The sequence below is a fragment of the Acanthisitta chloris genome, unplaced genomic scaffold (assembly GCF_000695815.1).
Source record: "Acanthisitta chloris isolate BGI_N310 unplaced genomic scaffold, ASM69581v1 scaffold1151, whole genome shotgun sequence".
Classification (NCBI taxonomy): domain Eukaryota; kingdom Metazoa; phylum Chordata; class Aves; order Passeriformes; family Acanthisittidae; genus Acanthisitta; species Acanthisitta chloris.
The window spans coordinates 1-18,769 of NW_008654144.1; the positions used below are offsets into that span (position 1 = coordinate 1).

At 36.6% G+C, this 18,769-nt stretch overlaps 1 protein-coding gene across 1 annotated transcript in view; it reads left to right on the plus strand.

Annotated features, from left to right (window-relative positions):
* Positions 1–3: 3 nt before the first annotated feature.
* Positions 4–18,769, plus strand: part of VSTM2A (V-set and transmembrane domain containing 2A) — a gene marked incomplete at its 5' end in the record, with an annotated part of 22,105 nt that continues 3,339 nt past the window's right edge. Inside the window, 2 exons of the mRNA XM_009083354.1 lie at positions 4–63; positions 3,462–3,798. Of these exons, the coding sequence (XP_009081602.1) occupies positions 4–63; positions 3,462–3,798 (397 nt within the window). The remainder of the gene's footprint in view (positions 64–3,461; positions 3,799–18,769) is intronic.

An 18,769-nucleotide genomic window follows, 5' to 3' on the forward strand; every position in this document is an offset into this window, starting at 1 on the left:
CTCTCCCTGCAGGTGGAGCTCTTGCCCGAGCGGGACCTGGACAACGACGGCACGAAGATCAGCGTAAGTGTCGCCGCGGGGCGCGGGCGTCCCCCGCCAGCCGGGGGTCTCTTCCCCGGTCACAGCCCATACGAGTTTGTTCCTGTCCTGCCACCTCCACCTGTCCAACCTCTCCACTGCAGCAGGCTGGCAGCCCGTAGCTCAGCGGTTGGACTCGATGATCTTAGAGGTCTTTTCCAACTGAAATAATTGACTCTATGAGTTCTTTGCCGGCCCTGGCAGAGGGTGCCAGAACAGCCCTGCCCCGAGGAACCTCCCCAGCCCCTGGGCATGGAGGCATTGGGCAGTAGACCATTGGCAGATGCAACCTCCCCAGGCATTGGGCAGTAGACCATTGGCAGACCCTGTTTGTACCCTGTGAGACAGACAGCCTGCACCCATCCTTGTACTGCCTGTTTTCATTTAACTGGGCAGTCTGCCTTAGAAATCCAAAGGTGGGCTTAAGGCTGAAATTTGTCTGTGAAGCTGCAATTTCCTTTAGTGGGGTGTGCAACTGCCTATCTGGTTGTTTTCACAGACCCATACCCACTGTCAGAAAGAAAGCTCAGAAAGGCTTTGGACAAGACCTCCCTGTTGGGAGGCCACTCTTGGCCGCTGAACTCTTTCCTGTGGGATTCTAACCCCAAGGTTACCAATTTGCTGTTTGGAGATTAAACCAGAATGTTATCTCAACAGAATTATGAGCAATGTTGCTCCAGCCCTTGCCTAGGGAAAGGATGCCTTCCTCAGCAGCCCCGTGTCCTGAGTCAGGCGCAGGCACAGGGCTGTTTCTGACCTCAGAGTAATTCAGACCCTCCTCCCTCAGAATCCCAAGAAATATATGGTGGTGTGGTCATGGTGTGGTGCTCACTGCAGTGGAAAGACACAGACACTTAGCAAATACTGCAGCATGAGTATTCCCTATGAGCCCAGAGGGGGTTTCCTTCTCAGGTGCAGTTCCTTTGAAAGTGCCTTTTAGCTGCAGCCAAGGCTGTTAATTATGAGCAAAGCTTACAACAGCAATAGACAGAGGTGAATAATTTCTCTTATATCCTTTACACTGCTGCTTTGGGATGCCTACAAAAAACTAACAAAATAATTACATCAGGTCAAAGTGCTGCCAGGTGTAGCTGAAGGGCATTTATAAATGAGAATTCAGATACACTATGCTCAAAACAATACATATTATAGCCAAACTTACATTTCCTATGACACTTTTCACGATACATTAGAAACAATTTGTACCATGGACAATATCTTCAGTTACATTTGTAGACTGTCTTACAAATGAGGCCAACATGTGGTCTTTGGATACTGTTCCACTAGACATAGGGCTAGCAGACAATTAATTCCTTATCAATATTGGCTCATTTAAAATCCCTGTAGTAATCCATATGAACTGAGACACAATATAGGCTATAAGGTTTGTCTCATCTTTGAAGTTACAAATTGCATTCTATCATTATGTATGATAATAATTCATAATGGGTTATTTACATTGTTCCTATAAGCTTGCATAAAACATTTTATATTTGTGATAAAAAAGTCAGCATATGTTGGTGTCTAAATCTACTTTTTACAAACGTAGCCTTTCTTTTTTCCATTTTATTATTTTAAAGCACACAAAGAATCTCCATTATTGCTACTGTAAATTATCATCATGAAGAGAAAACTTTTAAATGCACTTAGTAAATCCTTAAAGAAATGCTAAAATATACTGTGTTTTTAAAGCTGTACTGAAATACACCACTGTCAGTTTTAAATGATGAACAGGCATAAGTTGAAAACGTGCATACACGTTGCCTGCAACAGTTTCTAAATTTCAAATGCAAAAACCAAAAACAATTCTATTTTTCACTATTGCTATGCAGCACTGTTAACTTTGTGGCTATTGCGTGGGAGCAAATGAAGGCACAATTTGACCTACAAATCCTCTTTCCATTCATACGAAGCTTCTTTAATCCTTTTGCAGAATATGAACTGTTCTAGTAGAGATATATTAATATTGAATATGGGTTAAATAACTATCCAGCACTTTCTGTGTAATTAAGACTGCATACATTATGCCTGTAAGTATGAAATCCATACTGTCAACTCAGTTTGCCAAGCGTAAATTCAGAGCTGGGTACAACACAACAGGCTATAAAAGTCCATCCAGTACCTTAAAGCAATAATATATTCACAAGTATTGCTCTTCAATTTATCAAGAAGGCAGAATGGGTGCTTTGCCAAAACTAGTGACTACAGCATACCAAGCTATCTGAAGCAATGTGTTATACAATCACCAATAACCTGTGCCTAACTTCAGTCTAACAGTTCTCCTTTGTTGTGATCTACCATGTATTTATCATTCTGATGTTTCCCCATCACTTGCCATTGATATGACACCAACCAACCTTTGCATCTAAGTTTATGGTATTAGTGGAAATAAATGAGGTTCAGAAGTCCTTCAAAGCCAAAGTTTTATATTCCACTGAATTCCTTTTAACTTGCTTCCTGTGAGGCAACTGATACTAAACCAGCTAGAGAGTAATGGACAATTAATTAAATATAAATTCTCTAAAGTGATGAACATACAGAAAGGAACCTCTGTTACTTTTCTGAATGCATCTTAATACCTATCACACATGTCTGGATGTATAATTTACTCATGTATGTTTTAATTAGCTGAAACAAAAATGTTAGGTTGCCCTCAGATATTAAAACCAATTAAAAATAAATCAGGAGTCTTATTTTAGCTGACAGCTCTTAAGATGGCCCTGAAAATGTGCTGATATATAACTCCTAATAAGTACATACTTACATATATATATACTTACATATGTATACTTATATAGATGAGGCAAAAGATCTGCCTGACAAAAGATGTCTAGCTATCATTAATAAACAAAAAATGCCAAAAATTTGGACACACTTGAAGGAGACAAACTGAATGTCAAATATACAGTTTCAATGTAGCAAAGGGTACAAACTAATCTAATAAATTGTTATTAATGTAGTTTAAATCTTGGCAAACATCACCGGCAAAATTATTAATAGACTAGTTCAAAGACTGAATTATTCAATAAAGCCAACTAACTGGAAAGGTTTAACCAATGAAGTGCACACATACTAGGTTTACATAGGAAAGCTCATTAAGAATGCTCATGATCTTAAGCAATTAATTGGAATGAGCATGGTAGTTTGGGTTGTTTGTCTGAGGCTAATTAGATTTCAGAGCAAACCATCTAGGCAGATTTGGAAAGAAGATGTCAGGCATCCTCATAGATACAAATAGTCATCCTTAATTCAACTTCCCTGCAATAAGCACAATCACACCACTGATTAATTTGGCACTATATCGGTAGAGTCTTTCCAGAGAAAGAAAAATTCCTGACATGTTTATTTTTTTGTTGCTTTTTTTTTTCCTGGCAAATTTGCAGACAGTGAAAGTACAAGGAAATGACATCTCCCACAAGCTGCAGATTTCAAAAGTAAGGAAAAAGGATGAAGGCTTGTATGAATGCAGGGTGACCGATGCCAACTATGGAGACCTTCAGGAATACAAGGCCCAGGCATTTCTCAAAGTCAATGCTAACAGCCACTCTCGGCGAATGCAAGCCTTTGAGGCATCTCCAATGTGGTTGCAAGACATGAAACCTCGCAAAAACATCTCAGCAGCTGTCCCAAGTAGCATCCACAATTCTGCCAATCAGCGTGTGCGTGCCACCTCCAGCCCCGAAGCAGCAGCCAAAATCCCCAAACAAAGTCCACAATCAGGTATGGTAAAGCATTTTGAGCTTTCATTTGATTGCTTACCGGCATGTAAAAGGAGGCTAAATCAACAAGGTAACCAGGAATTGTGACTAGGAAGAGTGTGGTGCTCATTTATTCCTCCTTCTTTCTGGTTCTATTCTTCCTGTTATCTCCTTACTTCCTAAAAGCCGAAGAATAAATTTCTGACAGAAGAAGCAAAAAAACCTTAAACTTCTACATGTGGATTTTATCTCTTCTGGTTTTACCCATCTAAGGCTAGCTTTCAAATCAAAACTTAGCTTTCCCTGTAGTGTGTATGAAGAGAGAGGGGCATGTCAGTGAATGACTCATTTTAAGATGGCTGTGCATGATAAATTAAATAAAACACCCATCCAGATGTGTTTCTTCCTAAGTTATTTTGCACCAGTCACCTAACTTTTATGTTTCTAACATTTGGTGAAATTAATCTACTTTTAGTGTCATTCTTATTTTCATTAGGACCTTGACTTCTAAGTCTAAGCAGACCTTAGATACTCCAGATAGTTTCTCTGTTGTGTAGGCTTTAGGAAGACCATGGGTTTGTCAGAGAATGTGGGTTTGTCATCTTCAGGTGCCTGACCATTGGCATCAAGGATTAACATGGCAGTTACTCCATTGTCCATCATGCAGAAATTAACACTACATATTTTGTTTGGGGGATTTTGTTCAGCACTGTATAAATAACCTATAATCAATATAAGTATGCATTTTCTATATTAATACAGTAAATTCAGTTATGCAAAGGTACATGAATATACAGGAGGTGCAGCACTTGGCAATAGAGAGAGGAACAGGATTAAGACATGTTGTGAATTATCAGTTATACTCTGGAAAACAAACTGTGCAAGTTTAAAGGCTTCTGGGTGCTGTTTACACCAAGGGCCCAATGTAAGGCAGGAAATCACAACCTACCTTAAAATATGTAATGGAAGACAACATAATTCACTCTGAGTCATCATTTTTCTGCTAGTGTGTTATTAAATCAAAATATGAGTCCCACAAATTTCATAGCACACCTATTGTGAAACCACTTTTATCTTACAGGCATGCTATTAGAAAAACCTTTTAAGAGGGAAAATGCATTTCATTACAGATTGGAACAACATGATTATTCATATGAAAGTTCTTGTTGCTATTAGAAAACAAAACACCACAATTTTACCTCTGTATAGTTTTGAAATTTATTTTAAAATTGCATTCAGTTTCCTTTCCCTGAAATGGAGCCACTTTGATTTTTTAGCTCTTGCAAAAAATGCCTATGCTGTTAGAAGAAAAGAAATATTTCAATTGATTTAAAACCATCATTCTATCATGGCTTTCCTTTCAGACAAATGTATATACTGCTTATTTTCCATTGGACTCATACATTTCAAAGCAGCAGACTTGTTCATAAAGTGAAAACTCTGGTTTCTATTCAGTTCTATGTGAAATTAATCAAAATAGTTAGAGAGTTATGAAATATGTAGCAACAGATTGCACTGCTCTGTGGCCAAAGTGTGCACAAAAAAGCTAATCCACTAAATCATTTTGGATATATAATTGAATCTATAGTATTGTTTATGTCTTTAGTCCAAGCAGGGTCTTGACTGATTACTGGACATTTGTTATTTGATAGCTAGTAGGTTCTTACATGGAAGGGTCCTTGTAAAAAGAAAAATACCCTAACATATAAAAAACAATCTCTAGTTTTTTTACTTGAGCAAAGATTACTGCAGATCAAGCACAGACATAACCAAGCATAAATAATTCAAAAGTTAAACGGATAAAAATATAATTTAGTTTATTAATTCATTTTTTATTGACAAAGCACAGACAAATGCTGCATTCATCAGAGGTGTAGCTTATCTACTGAAGAAACAAAAAAGTTTACCGAGGATCCCTATTAGGCTTAATTTCAATTTAATGGTCACCTGCTACACTAATTATTGGTAATATTTTTGATGAACATCAGTTTAACTCTTGAGAACCAAGATTTACTTTCCTTTGCTTGAGAAAATCTTGGCCTGACTTTTCCAGCTGTGGGTGAGATTTTGATTTTCACTCCATTTTACAGTTACTCTACACCAATAGAAATACCCACAGGAACACAAGGCAGTGGATAGTTACAGCTCTATCTAATTCTGAGCAGCAGAGGAAGGGGACATGTCAGTTGTGAGACCTCAAAAAAGTAGAAAGGAGGTGTCATAGATAGCAATAGTCTTTATTTTTATGATGCAGAATCAACACAATCTCCTTATTTTGTCAAATGAGAAACTCTTCCCTTCTTTAGCATCATGCTGACTATATACATGCATGCCCAAGACTGCTGTGTGATTTCATTATACATAAGCAATTATACATAAGAATGCAGAAACATATTTGAATACAATTTTATCATTATTAGCTACATGTTTGTATTTGAAAGACATATAGGGTGATTGTAATGTGTTTGTTCATGTTGAGTAATACATTGACTTCAGCAATACTGCTTGAAGAGAGAAGTACTATTAACTATAGAAAATTGTATCAAATATTCTAAAATATTAGAGAGCTGGTGCTTAGTTATTGGCAAGCAATAAATTTTACTGCCATGCTCACAGACTATTGCAAAATACATTCACATCAGTGGGAAACATGATACTGTGAAATTATCGGGAATTCTGTCTTCAGTTTTTTTCTGAAGAGCTTGGCTTCTAATATAAGAAAAGCTTACTCTACCGATATGAATATTTTGTCCTGAAAATTTATTTAGAAAGCTAGATAACACTCATCTTCTATCCTGAAGCACACTGCAGAATTTAGTTTATTTCTTAACAATAGATATTTAGCATGTAGGTGTGGAAAAGCAGTTTACAATCACTGCCATTTTAAAACATCAGCATTTCCCAACTGAATGGATATTTCTGCTATTCTTCGTCTTTACCCAAAAATAAGAATACCTGTGATAACTGTGAGGGAGCTATATACCCAGGGCTGACAAACTGAAGAGGTATGAGGTCCATTCAGCATTTTGCACTGCTCTGAATAATGCTATGTCAGTGTAAAAAAAGATATTTATTATTGTTAGCATAATGGAGATTCCATATAGAAAAATAGCTAATGAGAATATCTCCCACAGACAGGCTTCATATAATATACTGAGAAGCACCAAACATCTACCTCAAAGTCAAAAAAGTCAGGAAAGCAAAAGTCAAAGCTAACACAGCTTGACCCTTTCATTTCATAATTATGGCCTTCAGCAAATGAAGTAACCCATCACAGTTTAACAGGAATCTGAGTAATTTGACAGGGTAATCTGCATATATCCAGAAAATGTCCTACGTAGGTGGAGTGACAGACATTTTTTTTCTGCGTAATTCATAACAGCCTATCTTAGTCCAAAGGTAAAAGTACAGAGTTATGATGGAACCTTGTAACTCTAAGCAATGCTGCAGTTAAATGGGTCCAAGTGCTAAAATGAATTCAGGTGAAAGGAAGCTAAATAATCTCTAGGCTGCAACAAATGTCACTGTTTCATGGATATGAATCTAGACAAACTCTGCTGCCTGCATTCAAGTCACTTAACATTTATAGCAACAAAAAGCGCCGAGGATTTGATGTGCTGAGAATGTGTATATCTCTCAGACTCTTCCTGTTCTGCCAATGCTCTCTTAAAACACTTCAAGCCGTTAGTTGCTTTTCAGGCTCAAGAAGATCAGGTTCAGAGAACTTAAAAGGGAATAGCTGCAAATGAGGAAACGACAATTAGGTCCATTTTCTGACTGCTTACATACAGATTCTGCACATTTCTAGCAACCTTTTGTTCTTTCATGAAATAACAAATTCAACTACTAACCTAACTACATGCTGGAACTTCCTGTGATGATGGCAGAGTTGCAGCGAGTGACTTGAAAAGGAACTCAAAGGGGAGGGTGGGCCTTACCTAAGACAGAATGACCTGGATTCTTGGCATCATAAATCACACTGAGAAACTGATCATCAGGCATGAATGCAAAAAAAGAGGATGAAAACATATTTCTTCAGTCTGTTGATACTGATAAACTGATGACATTCCTTCCAGTCTCCATTTTTATCTACATAATCTAGGAATCTTTATTATCAACCTATTGTAAGGACAAATTTTATGTCCAATTTGAAATCTTCTGGGATATAAACCAACTTCTTCTGGGATATAAACCAAGTTCTGGGATATAAACCGACTTGGTTTTTTAACCCTTTTTCATTTATGTTCCATCTCCTCTTAAAGCAAAGGAACAAAATGTCTGTTCTAGTGTCCACCCAAATGACAGCCAAAAGTACTGCATTTTTCACTAAGACAAGGTCTTCGGCGTTCACAGTTAGCGTTCTGGGACACATAAGGTTGGGAGACATCAACTATTACTGTGATTGTTGCAGAGCAAAAAGTCAAGTCTCTGTTTCCTTATGACTACATTAAAGCAAAAGCCAAGTGACACTTTTGTTTTTCTTGTTCTGAACCTTATTCACCTGTTCTCAGAAATTCTTGCAAAAAGATGATACAGCGACTATCCTATTTTACACCTGTATACGCTGCAATCTCTGTTGTTAGTTAAAATTTACACTTTGGTTTCCTCTTCCTGAAAAGAAGCTACTCCACTTTTTCTTTTTTCAGCTTCTATGACATAATGGAATAAATTCTAACCATATTAATTGGTGTAGCCCTAATAACCAATTAGCTGTTAACCTTGAAGCTGTAAGCATCTTCTGAGAAGTGCTAATCTGCTCTGAATAACTTCCTTGACAAAGCAAGGTCTTTACAGCAGCTAACCCCATTTTTATCTATTTTTTAGGCCAGGATTTCCAATGCAGAATGAACTCACTAATATCTCATGTTTCATTTAAAAATTATATGTGCATCCTTACTGATGGAACAAAATGCATATAAATAAACACCTGTTCCTAGTGCTTAGTTCACCTAAACACAGTAATAAACTTTTCAGTGGATCTGCAGTTCTAACTTCTGTCACAAGCAAAATGGTATCTACTTTTTGTAATCATCTCTCACTGCCATTGCCAATCACTGATGCTACACCACTCTCAAATTGTATTCGTTTCTATTCCTCTTACAAAAACACAGGTTTACAGACTAATAAGAGAAAGCACTCACTGACCAATATGTGTTCATTTTTCTTCTTCTACAAGTTTGAGCAGTTATTCATTCTCACATGCCTATGTCAGACTGAGTACTTGGGTATGTTTAGTTATAAACATACCCTCTCTGAAATCAGAGATATTATTTTCAACCTTAGTTATGCCCTTGGTTAAGCATTAATACTAAATCACAGAAGAAAACAATTGTCTTCTGAGATTTCTTGAGATAATGAAGGAATTTGTCATTAAATATATGACAGCTCCACTGTCACTCATATTTCTGTAAAAGCAATGGTGTTTGGAAAGAAATATTAAATAACCTTAAGTAATCGCAAGCAGGGGTAAGAGGAAATTTGAGAAAGCAAGTAATGACAGATTAGAAACAGCCTGCTGCAGGAAAGGGAATTCCATGGCAGATTTCCATTTTTATTATTGTAACATAGCCTGGACTACTCTTGAGAACTTACTTTTCCAGATGCCTTAGAGGTTATACGCATGAAAACATGGAAAACTGTCTTTGGATGCCGCACAAATTATTTGTCTTCTAAGAAGCCAATCAAAAGACAGTGAGGACAGACACAGCAGAAATTAAATGTACAAAGAAACTCATTTTCCCCTTTCTCCACCTACACTGTAGTTTATATACACACATATATACCAAGATCATCCCTGATCTTTTAGTAACATTACCAGTGTGGTTCGCGGTTCATCTGTCATGGCTTAGTATACACTTAATCATATTTCTTCCTTTCTTTTAGCTAGTTAAAAATGAACCTTTCAGACTAACCTCACCTTTAGAACAAAATTCATGTACAAAGATATGGTAGGAAACCCCTCAGGAGTCCCCTGAGTAGCTAAGTCAAATTAATTCTGTTCTACACACCTGATCTAACTTTTTTTGGTAAATAACCACTAGAAAGATTGCAGATGGGACACCCATTCAGTAAATAAAGAGGAGAAAATAAAGAAAGAAGAGAAAAAAAAGGGAAAGATGTTTATGATTTTTTGTCAGCTCACTCAATTTGCTTCACAATCAGACAGCTTGCATTGGGTCATCAGAGATGGCAGCATATGTGACAGGGCCTGCTCTTGAAATAATTGATGGGATTTCCTTGCTTCAGAACACAACGCATTTGTTACTTGACAGATATACAGCATGGCAGAGGATGTTTTTGCTTGTTTCAGATGTGAAGCAGGAACTTTCCCATCTATGGTGCCCTACTTCATTATGAAAATCCTTTGCATCACATAAAGCGAAAAAAAAGAATGAGTGCAATTGTCTGCTCACAGGAATGGATACAACTCTGCTTAAGTCTAAAGAACGTCATTCATTCATTAACAATAGCAAAAAATTTGGCTCAAGGATGGGGATGAATATTAATTCTCTTCTAATCAAAAAGTGAGAGTGAATTATAAGAAGAATCTAAACTTTGCCCAGCTTGTACCACCTGAAGAAGTTTAGAACAGCGATGGTTTCTGGGAATTGAGTGAGGGCAAGGGGAACACCTGAAAACTGCTATTATCAGCTCATTCAATCTCTGAGGGAGAGGATATTTTTGGTGGTGGGGTTTGTTGCTTCAGAGTTTTTTTGTCTTTTCAACTTTGATAAACTTTTTTTCTAGTGTTGAGCTTTGAAACTAGATAGAAAGCACAAGACTTTTAGTATTTTCTTATTCTCTGAACAGGGATTTTGCATTTTATTAAATAATTAAAGAGCTTCAAAGATATTCCAAACACATTGCTGTCTTTACAGTGGCAGTAATAATCAATTAATCCTGCTTTGTTGATGATAAAGCTGGATGGCATTTGAAGAGCAACTAATGATCTTTCTGCCAACCTTAAGAAGAGAAGACTGCATCAAATTCTACATTTTACCCTATCATAAGAAAGTTGCTGTTGTACTTTTTGGCAGTGCAACTGGTGTGTAGGTGTTCTAGTTGGATCCACCTCACTAAAATCTCTTCCCTCACCTACTGACAACTACTGTCTTGGAACAAAGTCATCTAATGTTCTGTGAGTCAAAATGTGAAAGTTAAGTGCACACCCTCATTATCAGTTCTTCAAACATTCAATCTATCTGTTTATCAACCAACAAAAATACAGAGAGCAAATCTGGATGCTACTTCTGCTGCCAGTCTTACTTCTACTGTGGTTATTCCTCAGCTGCTGTTGTTGCCTTTGACACTGGCTGAAGCTGTTGTCCACCAAATCACAGCCACACAGCTATAAGGATTGCAAATGTGACTTCTACGAGACTGCAGAATATGGTTTATCCATCTCCAATTCATTCTGTACAACTGAGAAAAAAGGCCTGAAGGGTCAAAATGTTTTGTCAAGAAGCAATGATAAAACAATCTTGAAGCCAAGAACTGGTGGCAGGTCTCATAGAGGGCTATGAATTCAGATAGTAGAATAATACTGTTTGATAATGACTACATAGCACTGTGCCTGTCTGAAAGGCTGCCAAAATAACAGGTTAATTACCTACTTTGGACTCTGCTAAATTATTCAAACACATGCAATATCTACTAAACAGTGACTATCTTTTACCTGAAGAGACTTTGGATATCTATGAATGATATTTCATGATTATGATTGATCCCACATCTCAGGACTGTAATGAGAAAGGTTAAAAAAAATCAAAAATAATATTAGGAAAATCCAGCAATATAGAATGTGAAAAGAATGTAATTAATACAGTATTTGGCACAAATACTTCAAGCTTCATTCTCACAATCCACCTTTTTCAAACTAGTGTACTGTGGTTGTAGGGGTGATACCATATTTTTTATATTTTTATCACATCAATAGCAAGGATGAAGGCTTTGGATTATGGACCCTCATTTAGCTCTTATGGCTTAAAGTGTTGCCACCCAAAGTATTTGTCTTGCTCCAATCAGAAGTTATTGACCCAAACCTGGATGGCAGGAGGAAATAAGTGCCTACTCCTCAGCTTTCCCAGTTCACAGGGTTGAGCCTCTATATTGTCTTAAAGGCATAATTTATAAGCCTCTATGACAGCTGATAAGCTAAACCAGAGCTATTAAATTGAGATAGATGAAGAGATAGCATATGGTTTGCTTGTATTACTCCTACTATTGGGGGTTTAATTTCCATAAGAGGGGGAGGCAGAGAGATGGAGGCACCATCATCTTAAACTGCTCTGCTAAAACCATTAAGAGCTTGTGAGTCACAGCTCTTAGACAGAGGTACCTTCTGTCAGTCAGAGGTATTGTTCTAATCTCTATAACAACTGCATTATCCACCAGGCAAACAAAGGATCAGAGGGATGGTTCCTGCCTCAAAACACTTGCCATCTAGGAATCAGACAGAAGAAAACAGACTCATCCAGTGGGAACTTAGCTGAGTTCCATGAAAATAGTTCTTATATAAATGATATAAATAGAAGGAGATCAGGTTGACTGTATGTCAAAGATAAGCCTAAGTGTCAGGTGTGAAAAGTGAGAAAAGGGAGTGAATATCATATGTTGAAATATTTACAAAAAATGATAATTTTCCTTCTGTCTGTGTTAAAATAACTGCCTTTGTATATAGTTTTCATGGCATGACAGTGTTGGTAGAGATGATAGAGTAATATTAACTATCATCCCACTTAAATGTTCTTTCTGATAGATGAAAGAATGAACAGGGTGAAAAAAGCAAACAAGAAAAAAAGGCAAGTGCAATTCCATTTTGCTTCAAATAAAATTCTTGTTGTAACTTGATGGTATCTTTCAGAAATGGCTCCGTTAACAGTTTAATTACAATGTGCCATATATCAAATATACCCACATTTATATATGCATTACAAAAACGCTTAGCAATCTGTGTTGGAGTCATGGTTAGTTACAGCAGCAGAAGCTGGTTGCTAACAAAAGAGTCAATTCAAGAATTTTTGTTAACAGTCTAAATTCCAACTTCATTCAGGATAGGACATAACTATATGCAAGTATAGGATGAGGATGGGTTACCACGGTTCTGTCAGAAAAAAATGTGTTTGCTTTTGAATCAGCCATTTCATATGACCAGTTTATTCTTCCTTCTGTCACACATTAAAAAAGTCTAAGACATTTTTTATCCATGGTTTTCAGGGATAGGATGAGAGAGAAAGGTGCCCAGAGCTGATAAGAGCAGTAAAAAAGCACACTGCCAGTGGTTCTGAAACAATACCAATTATCCAATTTAGGGCCTGCATTTGCTTGAACTTGTCTCCCTCCCTGCCCCCGACCCCCCAGCTTTGAGCTGTTGCAATGGGCACTGGATACTGGACTGTTTAGCACACAAGTTTTGTTTAAGCAGCTAAGACTGGTATTTCACAGACTATTTATAAACACCTCTTTTAGAATTCCAAAAAGTGCTCTCTCACTGAAATAGAAACAGCTGAAGTCAGTGCACTACTTAACATGTGAAGAGATTATTAAACTAACACTAACAGCTAAAGGAAGGAAGAGAATTAAGATATGTGCTGCAAATTGCTGATGCTTAGACATTTGTGACTGGGAGTCCCAGGTATGCATAATATCAGTCTTCTAAGAAAGTCAGGGAGGTTCAAGTATCACGATGAAAAAGCTTCCATAATATATTAAATATATAGTGAAGGAAGTTGTCATAGTTGTACAGACACTGAACAATTCAGAGACAGCCAAGAGCTCACTGTGTCCTTGGCTGATCACATGAAATTTAAGGTGGTTGAGTATGATAAAAAGTTTTTAGCTGCTAGAAGGAAAAATAGACTTCTAAACCTGAATGTTGTGTGCCTTAGGTTCAAAGATCATTTTGATTTTGGTACACTCTACCCCATATGTTACCTGCAGAGACAATTCATCTACATTTCATTGGCCAAACAGGAAAATAACTTTCTGCTACATTACCACCCTAAACTTGTTTATGAGAGCATCTTATAAAAATGGTACAGAAACTAAAATTTCAGAAGTTGAATTTTGATGGGATAGTCTGCCCAGATACCTAGACTCACTTTCAGACCAAAATAACCTAAAAAAGTTTCCAAATAAACATAAGAATTTGAACAAAACTTATGATCACTGCTACAGTAATGAATGACACTCATGAAGCCAATGCAAAGCCGTATCAGGATGTCCTAGTTGTAATTGTATGTAAATTATTATTTAGTACTGAACTACTGATGAACAGAATTTAAACAAAGCTATATATGAAAACAAAAGAAAATGCACTCATGAGAATGACAGTCATGCATTACAGAATAAAGGACATAGGAGAGAGCAAAAATTACACCAGAATTGGGCTAAGTCAAGTACACAATTCAATTCATCTTTCTGAGAAACTGTGTTCAAACTCAACAGCTATTTTTGGCTATTTTCATCAGAACAGTATAAGAATCTATAAATATTGATGAACTTCCCATTTCAATTATACGTTTAGGGATTTCACCCCTTCTCCTGTCTGTTCAGGGTAAAAGGATGACAGGGTCGAATAATTTTGATGATCTTGTTTTCATCTTAAAGAATGACGTTAGAGATCCTGTGAGCTTCCTCACAGTGCATGATAGCCTAATAAGGAAGCCAGATCACAAGGTTAAAGAATGAAATATGACCAAGAGCACTGCTGGAAGAATTAAAAAGGGGACCATGACTCTTAGATATGTTTTTGTGGAATGACAAGAGTAACAAGATTTAAATGTTTCTCTAGGTAGGAGTTAATGTAAGGAATTATATCGAAAGTGGTCTGAATGTAAAATCCCATGTTTTTTTCACACCAATGTGCCCTTAATCTTACTTATGTCTGTCTTGACATTGTGAAATTGCAGAAGTCATTCAAATTTCCAGTCTTCTTTCTTTCTCCTGTCATACTGCTATCTGGTGTCCTTTCATACATTTACTATGTCTTGTTCTGGACCACTGCCTGAAACCAACTATCATTTTCCTATGTGTTACTTATGTTTGAAGTCTCCTCAGGTTTTTCCTTTCCCAAGTATTTCCATCTCAAGTTTGTGTTAGAACATGACTTTAGATGTAGCTGGCAGCAAGTTAAAGGCTGTGACCTGCCTTAGCCCAGAATGAGCTTCAGAAGTTATTGTGGCTCAGATTTCTGGCAGAATTCTCTCCTCTATTCAGGGTTGGAAAGTTGACACTTTTTTTTACCCTGTGACAAGGCTGAAGACCTCTGTTCTCATGGGTGCTTTACCTAGTGAAAGCTAAGGATTAACCATCCATCTAGAATCCCATGCCTCTTCCTCATCTGCTCTCCTGGACATCACTGACAGAAAAGGAGCAGATATCAGATGGGCAGAGCTACATGCTGAATGCAAAGTCTAAGTAGACTTCAGGGAAATTCAATACATGACCTATTCTAAATTTGCATCAATTTGGAAGCACTTTCTCCAAAAGTGCAAGAAATTTAAAAAATGAATAAAAAATAAGATCAGAAATTAATATGTTTGCCCAAAACAGTGATGTGCAATTCACATTATTTTAAGCCAATGGAGAAAGATGAGCTGGAAAACTAAGCAAAGATATCTACATTAGGAGGCTTGAATACAATACTTAATACTAATCTTTTGTCATTCATTTCCCCAAAATCAAACACACAGGAGAATTCATTCCCTTGAAGAGGGAAAGGAGGACCCTATATCTGTGGAAAGAAAAATTACTTCTTGAGTGTGGATATATATATCCCAGCAGTATAGAAGAGATACACGTAACTGAATTATGCAATTCAAAGGAATAAGGATGGTAGCAATTGGTAGGCCAGCGAGGAAGAATCTGTCTATTTAAAACCTGTGTGAGACATATTAAAATATCAACCATACTTGGTTTCACTTATCTTTATGGATATAAAACTTCAAATGTCCTCCAATAAATCTTAGAATTCATGAATGTCCCAAATAAAATTAAGGTATTGCATGAACTATTACTTATTTTACATGGAAATACTGCCAAATTATGATTTCATATGGTTTCAACTGGGTCTGACTAGAAGACTATTTTAAATCTAACATTATAAAGCAAAGCTGAATGTTGTGAAACGGCAGACCAGACACTTAAAGATGGAAAATATCAGTTCAAATTTGTGAAAAATGTAACTTCCAAGGTTTCAACATCTCTACGATTTTAGAAATCAGTAGAGCAACAAAATCAACTCATATTTAGAACAACATGAATATATGGTCCCCACATATATGTAGGGATATTGTGGCATAATGTAGTACACACAGAGACTCTAGGATGGACTTTTGTGTGACTGGTTGTACTTGTCCTGTACTGGTCAGCACAAGACCAGCAATGCACTCAGGTATTAGTCTTCTCTTGTGATAAGTGGCTTGCTGGTTAAAGGAAACTCAAGCACATTACTTCTGTTATTTGTATGAGAATACACTACTTCTTGTACACATAAGTGTAAGAAGACAGTTTTCAGAGGCTCTGACAGGTATTAAGGCTCAGAATACAGGAGGCTAGAGACACCACAAACCTTAGAAAGCACAAGGAATGCCAACTTGCTAAACTTCAATTCCGGCAGATGCAAACTCCTTGAGACTCAGGGTGGTAAACCATGTAAGGTACTCTTACAAATCAGGGATGGTAAAATTGTAGTGCCTCAGGCAGCTGCTTAGTTTACAATTCAGTATTTCATCCAGATGTGAAAAATATATGAGCAAAATTATTCAAGCAGCCTTTGCTTTTCTCTGCTTGTGTCCCAAAATCCCATGTATCTATACACAAATTTTGTCTGAGCAATATCTTAGTGAAATCAAGGGATTATAGCTATTCAGGTGTGCAGTGAGTAGTTACTTTTTTGATCAGTTAGGGTTGAACAAGAATTTATAACTTCTTATAGTTTTATTTTATACTGAGATGGTCTAAAACTAATTTCATTAACAGAACAAAATTGATGTTTAGCTCTTTGGTCCATACACTATGAGCCATAAAACATGGTTCAGCATTTGTGACAGAGATGTTTTCATTATTTTAAACACTAAGGTCACAATTATTTATCACTTTTTCTCTGTATTCCTAACATTTAAGTAAATGATACATTTGAATGAAACACAGTTTCAAACACTTTAATGACATGCACTACTCTCCCATGCTGCTGCACAGAAACCTATCTCACGATCACATGCCATTGGCAACACAGCATTTATTTACAGGAGAAAGCTAAGTATTTCATGGACATTTGCTCTCTTATATGTATGTCAGTATCAGGAAAGAAAAGACAACAAATGGGGATTTACATCTCACAGGAAGAATTAAACTGGATCCCAGCAGCTGATAGGTGAAACTGTGAGAATGCCTGACCCACACATCAAGTAGAGTTTAACTAATAATGTAGAAATAATTGATGCATACATAATACTACAGCTTGTTCTTCTGGCTTACTGTCTTTGAGGGCAGTATAATTGCAGTCCAGCTTTACCCAGTGTTGTTGATCTGCATTAAAATTTCTTTTAGCTCTCATGTTAATTAGAAAATACTGCTTGAAATGGTGGTGTAAAGAGTAACTGATTTAGCAAATCCACAGCCAGATAGACAGATTTTAACTTATATTACTGTGCTCACAGTTCCAATGATACTGTTTGTGTTCAGAAAGTTATGGAAAAGACATGTCTGCTTGAAAAGTCTGAATTTGGATAACCTGAATTTTCAAGATATTTGGATTTGGATTTTGATCTGCACCTGGCCTCTGACATAAGTCTAAAAATGGTGAAATTTAAGCACTCTGTGATTTTCCAATTTGCAGTCAAAATGGAAAATTCAGACTATTTTTGGTCACTTATCTTTTATCAAGTTGAAAAACAAAATAATAAAATATGAGCAAATATGACAGAACATAAAAAAGAAAAGAATCTAAAAAGGCTGCTTTAAGTTTTGCTATCTTCTTATTCTACATTGCAGCTTTCATTCTTCCAAAACCTGAAGAAATACTTGGGTTTATTAATTATTTTTCTAATCTCTGGAAAAAAAAAGAAACTTCAATTGTATTTCATAAAGCATCACTGAAAAGTTGAGAGCACACCTAATTGCCATATATGTCACTGTGTATTGCAAGTCAGTTTTATTTGGGCTGATATATTACTGAAAATTTATCTATTTGGATTAGACAACATTTTGGAAACTATTAAACCAGATTAGGATACACTAACCAGCTTTTGTTCCCAAAAGCTTGCAGAGGCCACTGTCTATGACAGTTTTTATCAACAATCCTAACATCCTTTTTCTCTACCTAGAAGCTGAAATTATTTCAGTTGTTATTTCATCTAAATTTTTCACGTGTTCAGTATTGCTTTAGCTTGTATTTACTGCATGTATGCTAACCTAAATCCCCTGCAAGACAAAGAAAAACACTGCTGTTTAGAGAATGTGTGATATGAATCGGAGGGAGGTTGTGATTTATACAGAGACTGAACATTATCCATAAAAAGATTGTCATGTTTATGTGATATATTATCCCTAATTTGGGGATCTATAGGTTGTCATACTACACCCCCCCCCCCCCCCCAAAAAACAAAGAGTGTTTTGCCTGCAAATATTATGGTACTACTTTTCCCACTGTGAAATAATTTAAGTCAAACTTCTTTTATACTATTTCTTTTCCACACAATACAGCATTCAAATTCTCAAATTATAACACCATTGTTTAAAAAGCTCTTTCAAAAAATATCTATGAGATTCTTCTGTGTATTTATCCTTATATGCATTGTACATATTTTGTGCGGAGGAAATGTATCTCCAAAGACCTCTTTACAGTTGTCTTGAGCTGTGTATTTCTCTAGTTCCATCAAAAAAACCCCACATTTAAGTGGAACAAAACAAGTGAAAATAATGCAATGCATGAGGAAATGATCTAACACTAACAGAAATTCTGATTAAGTTCTGCTAACCTAGTTAGGGAA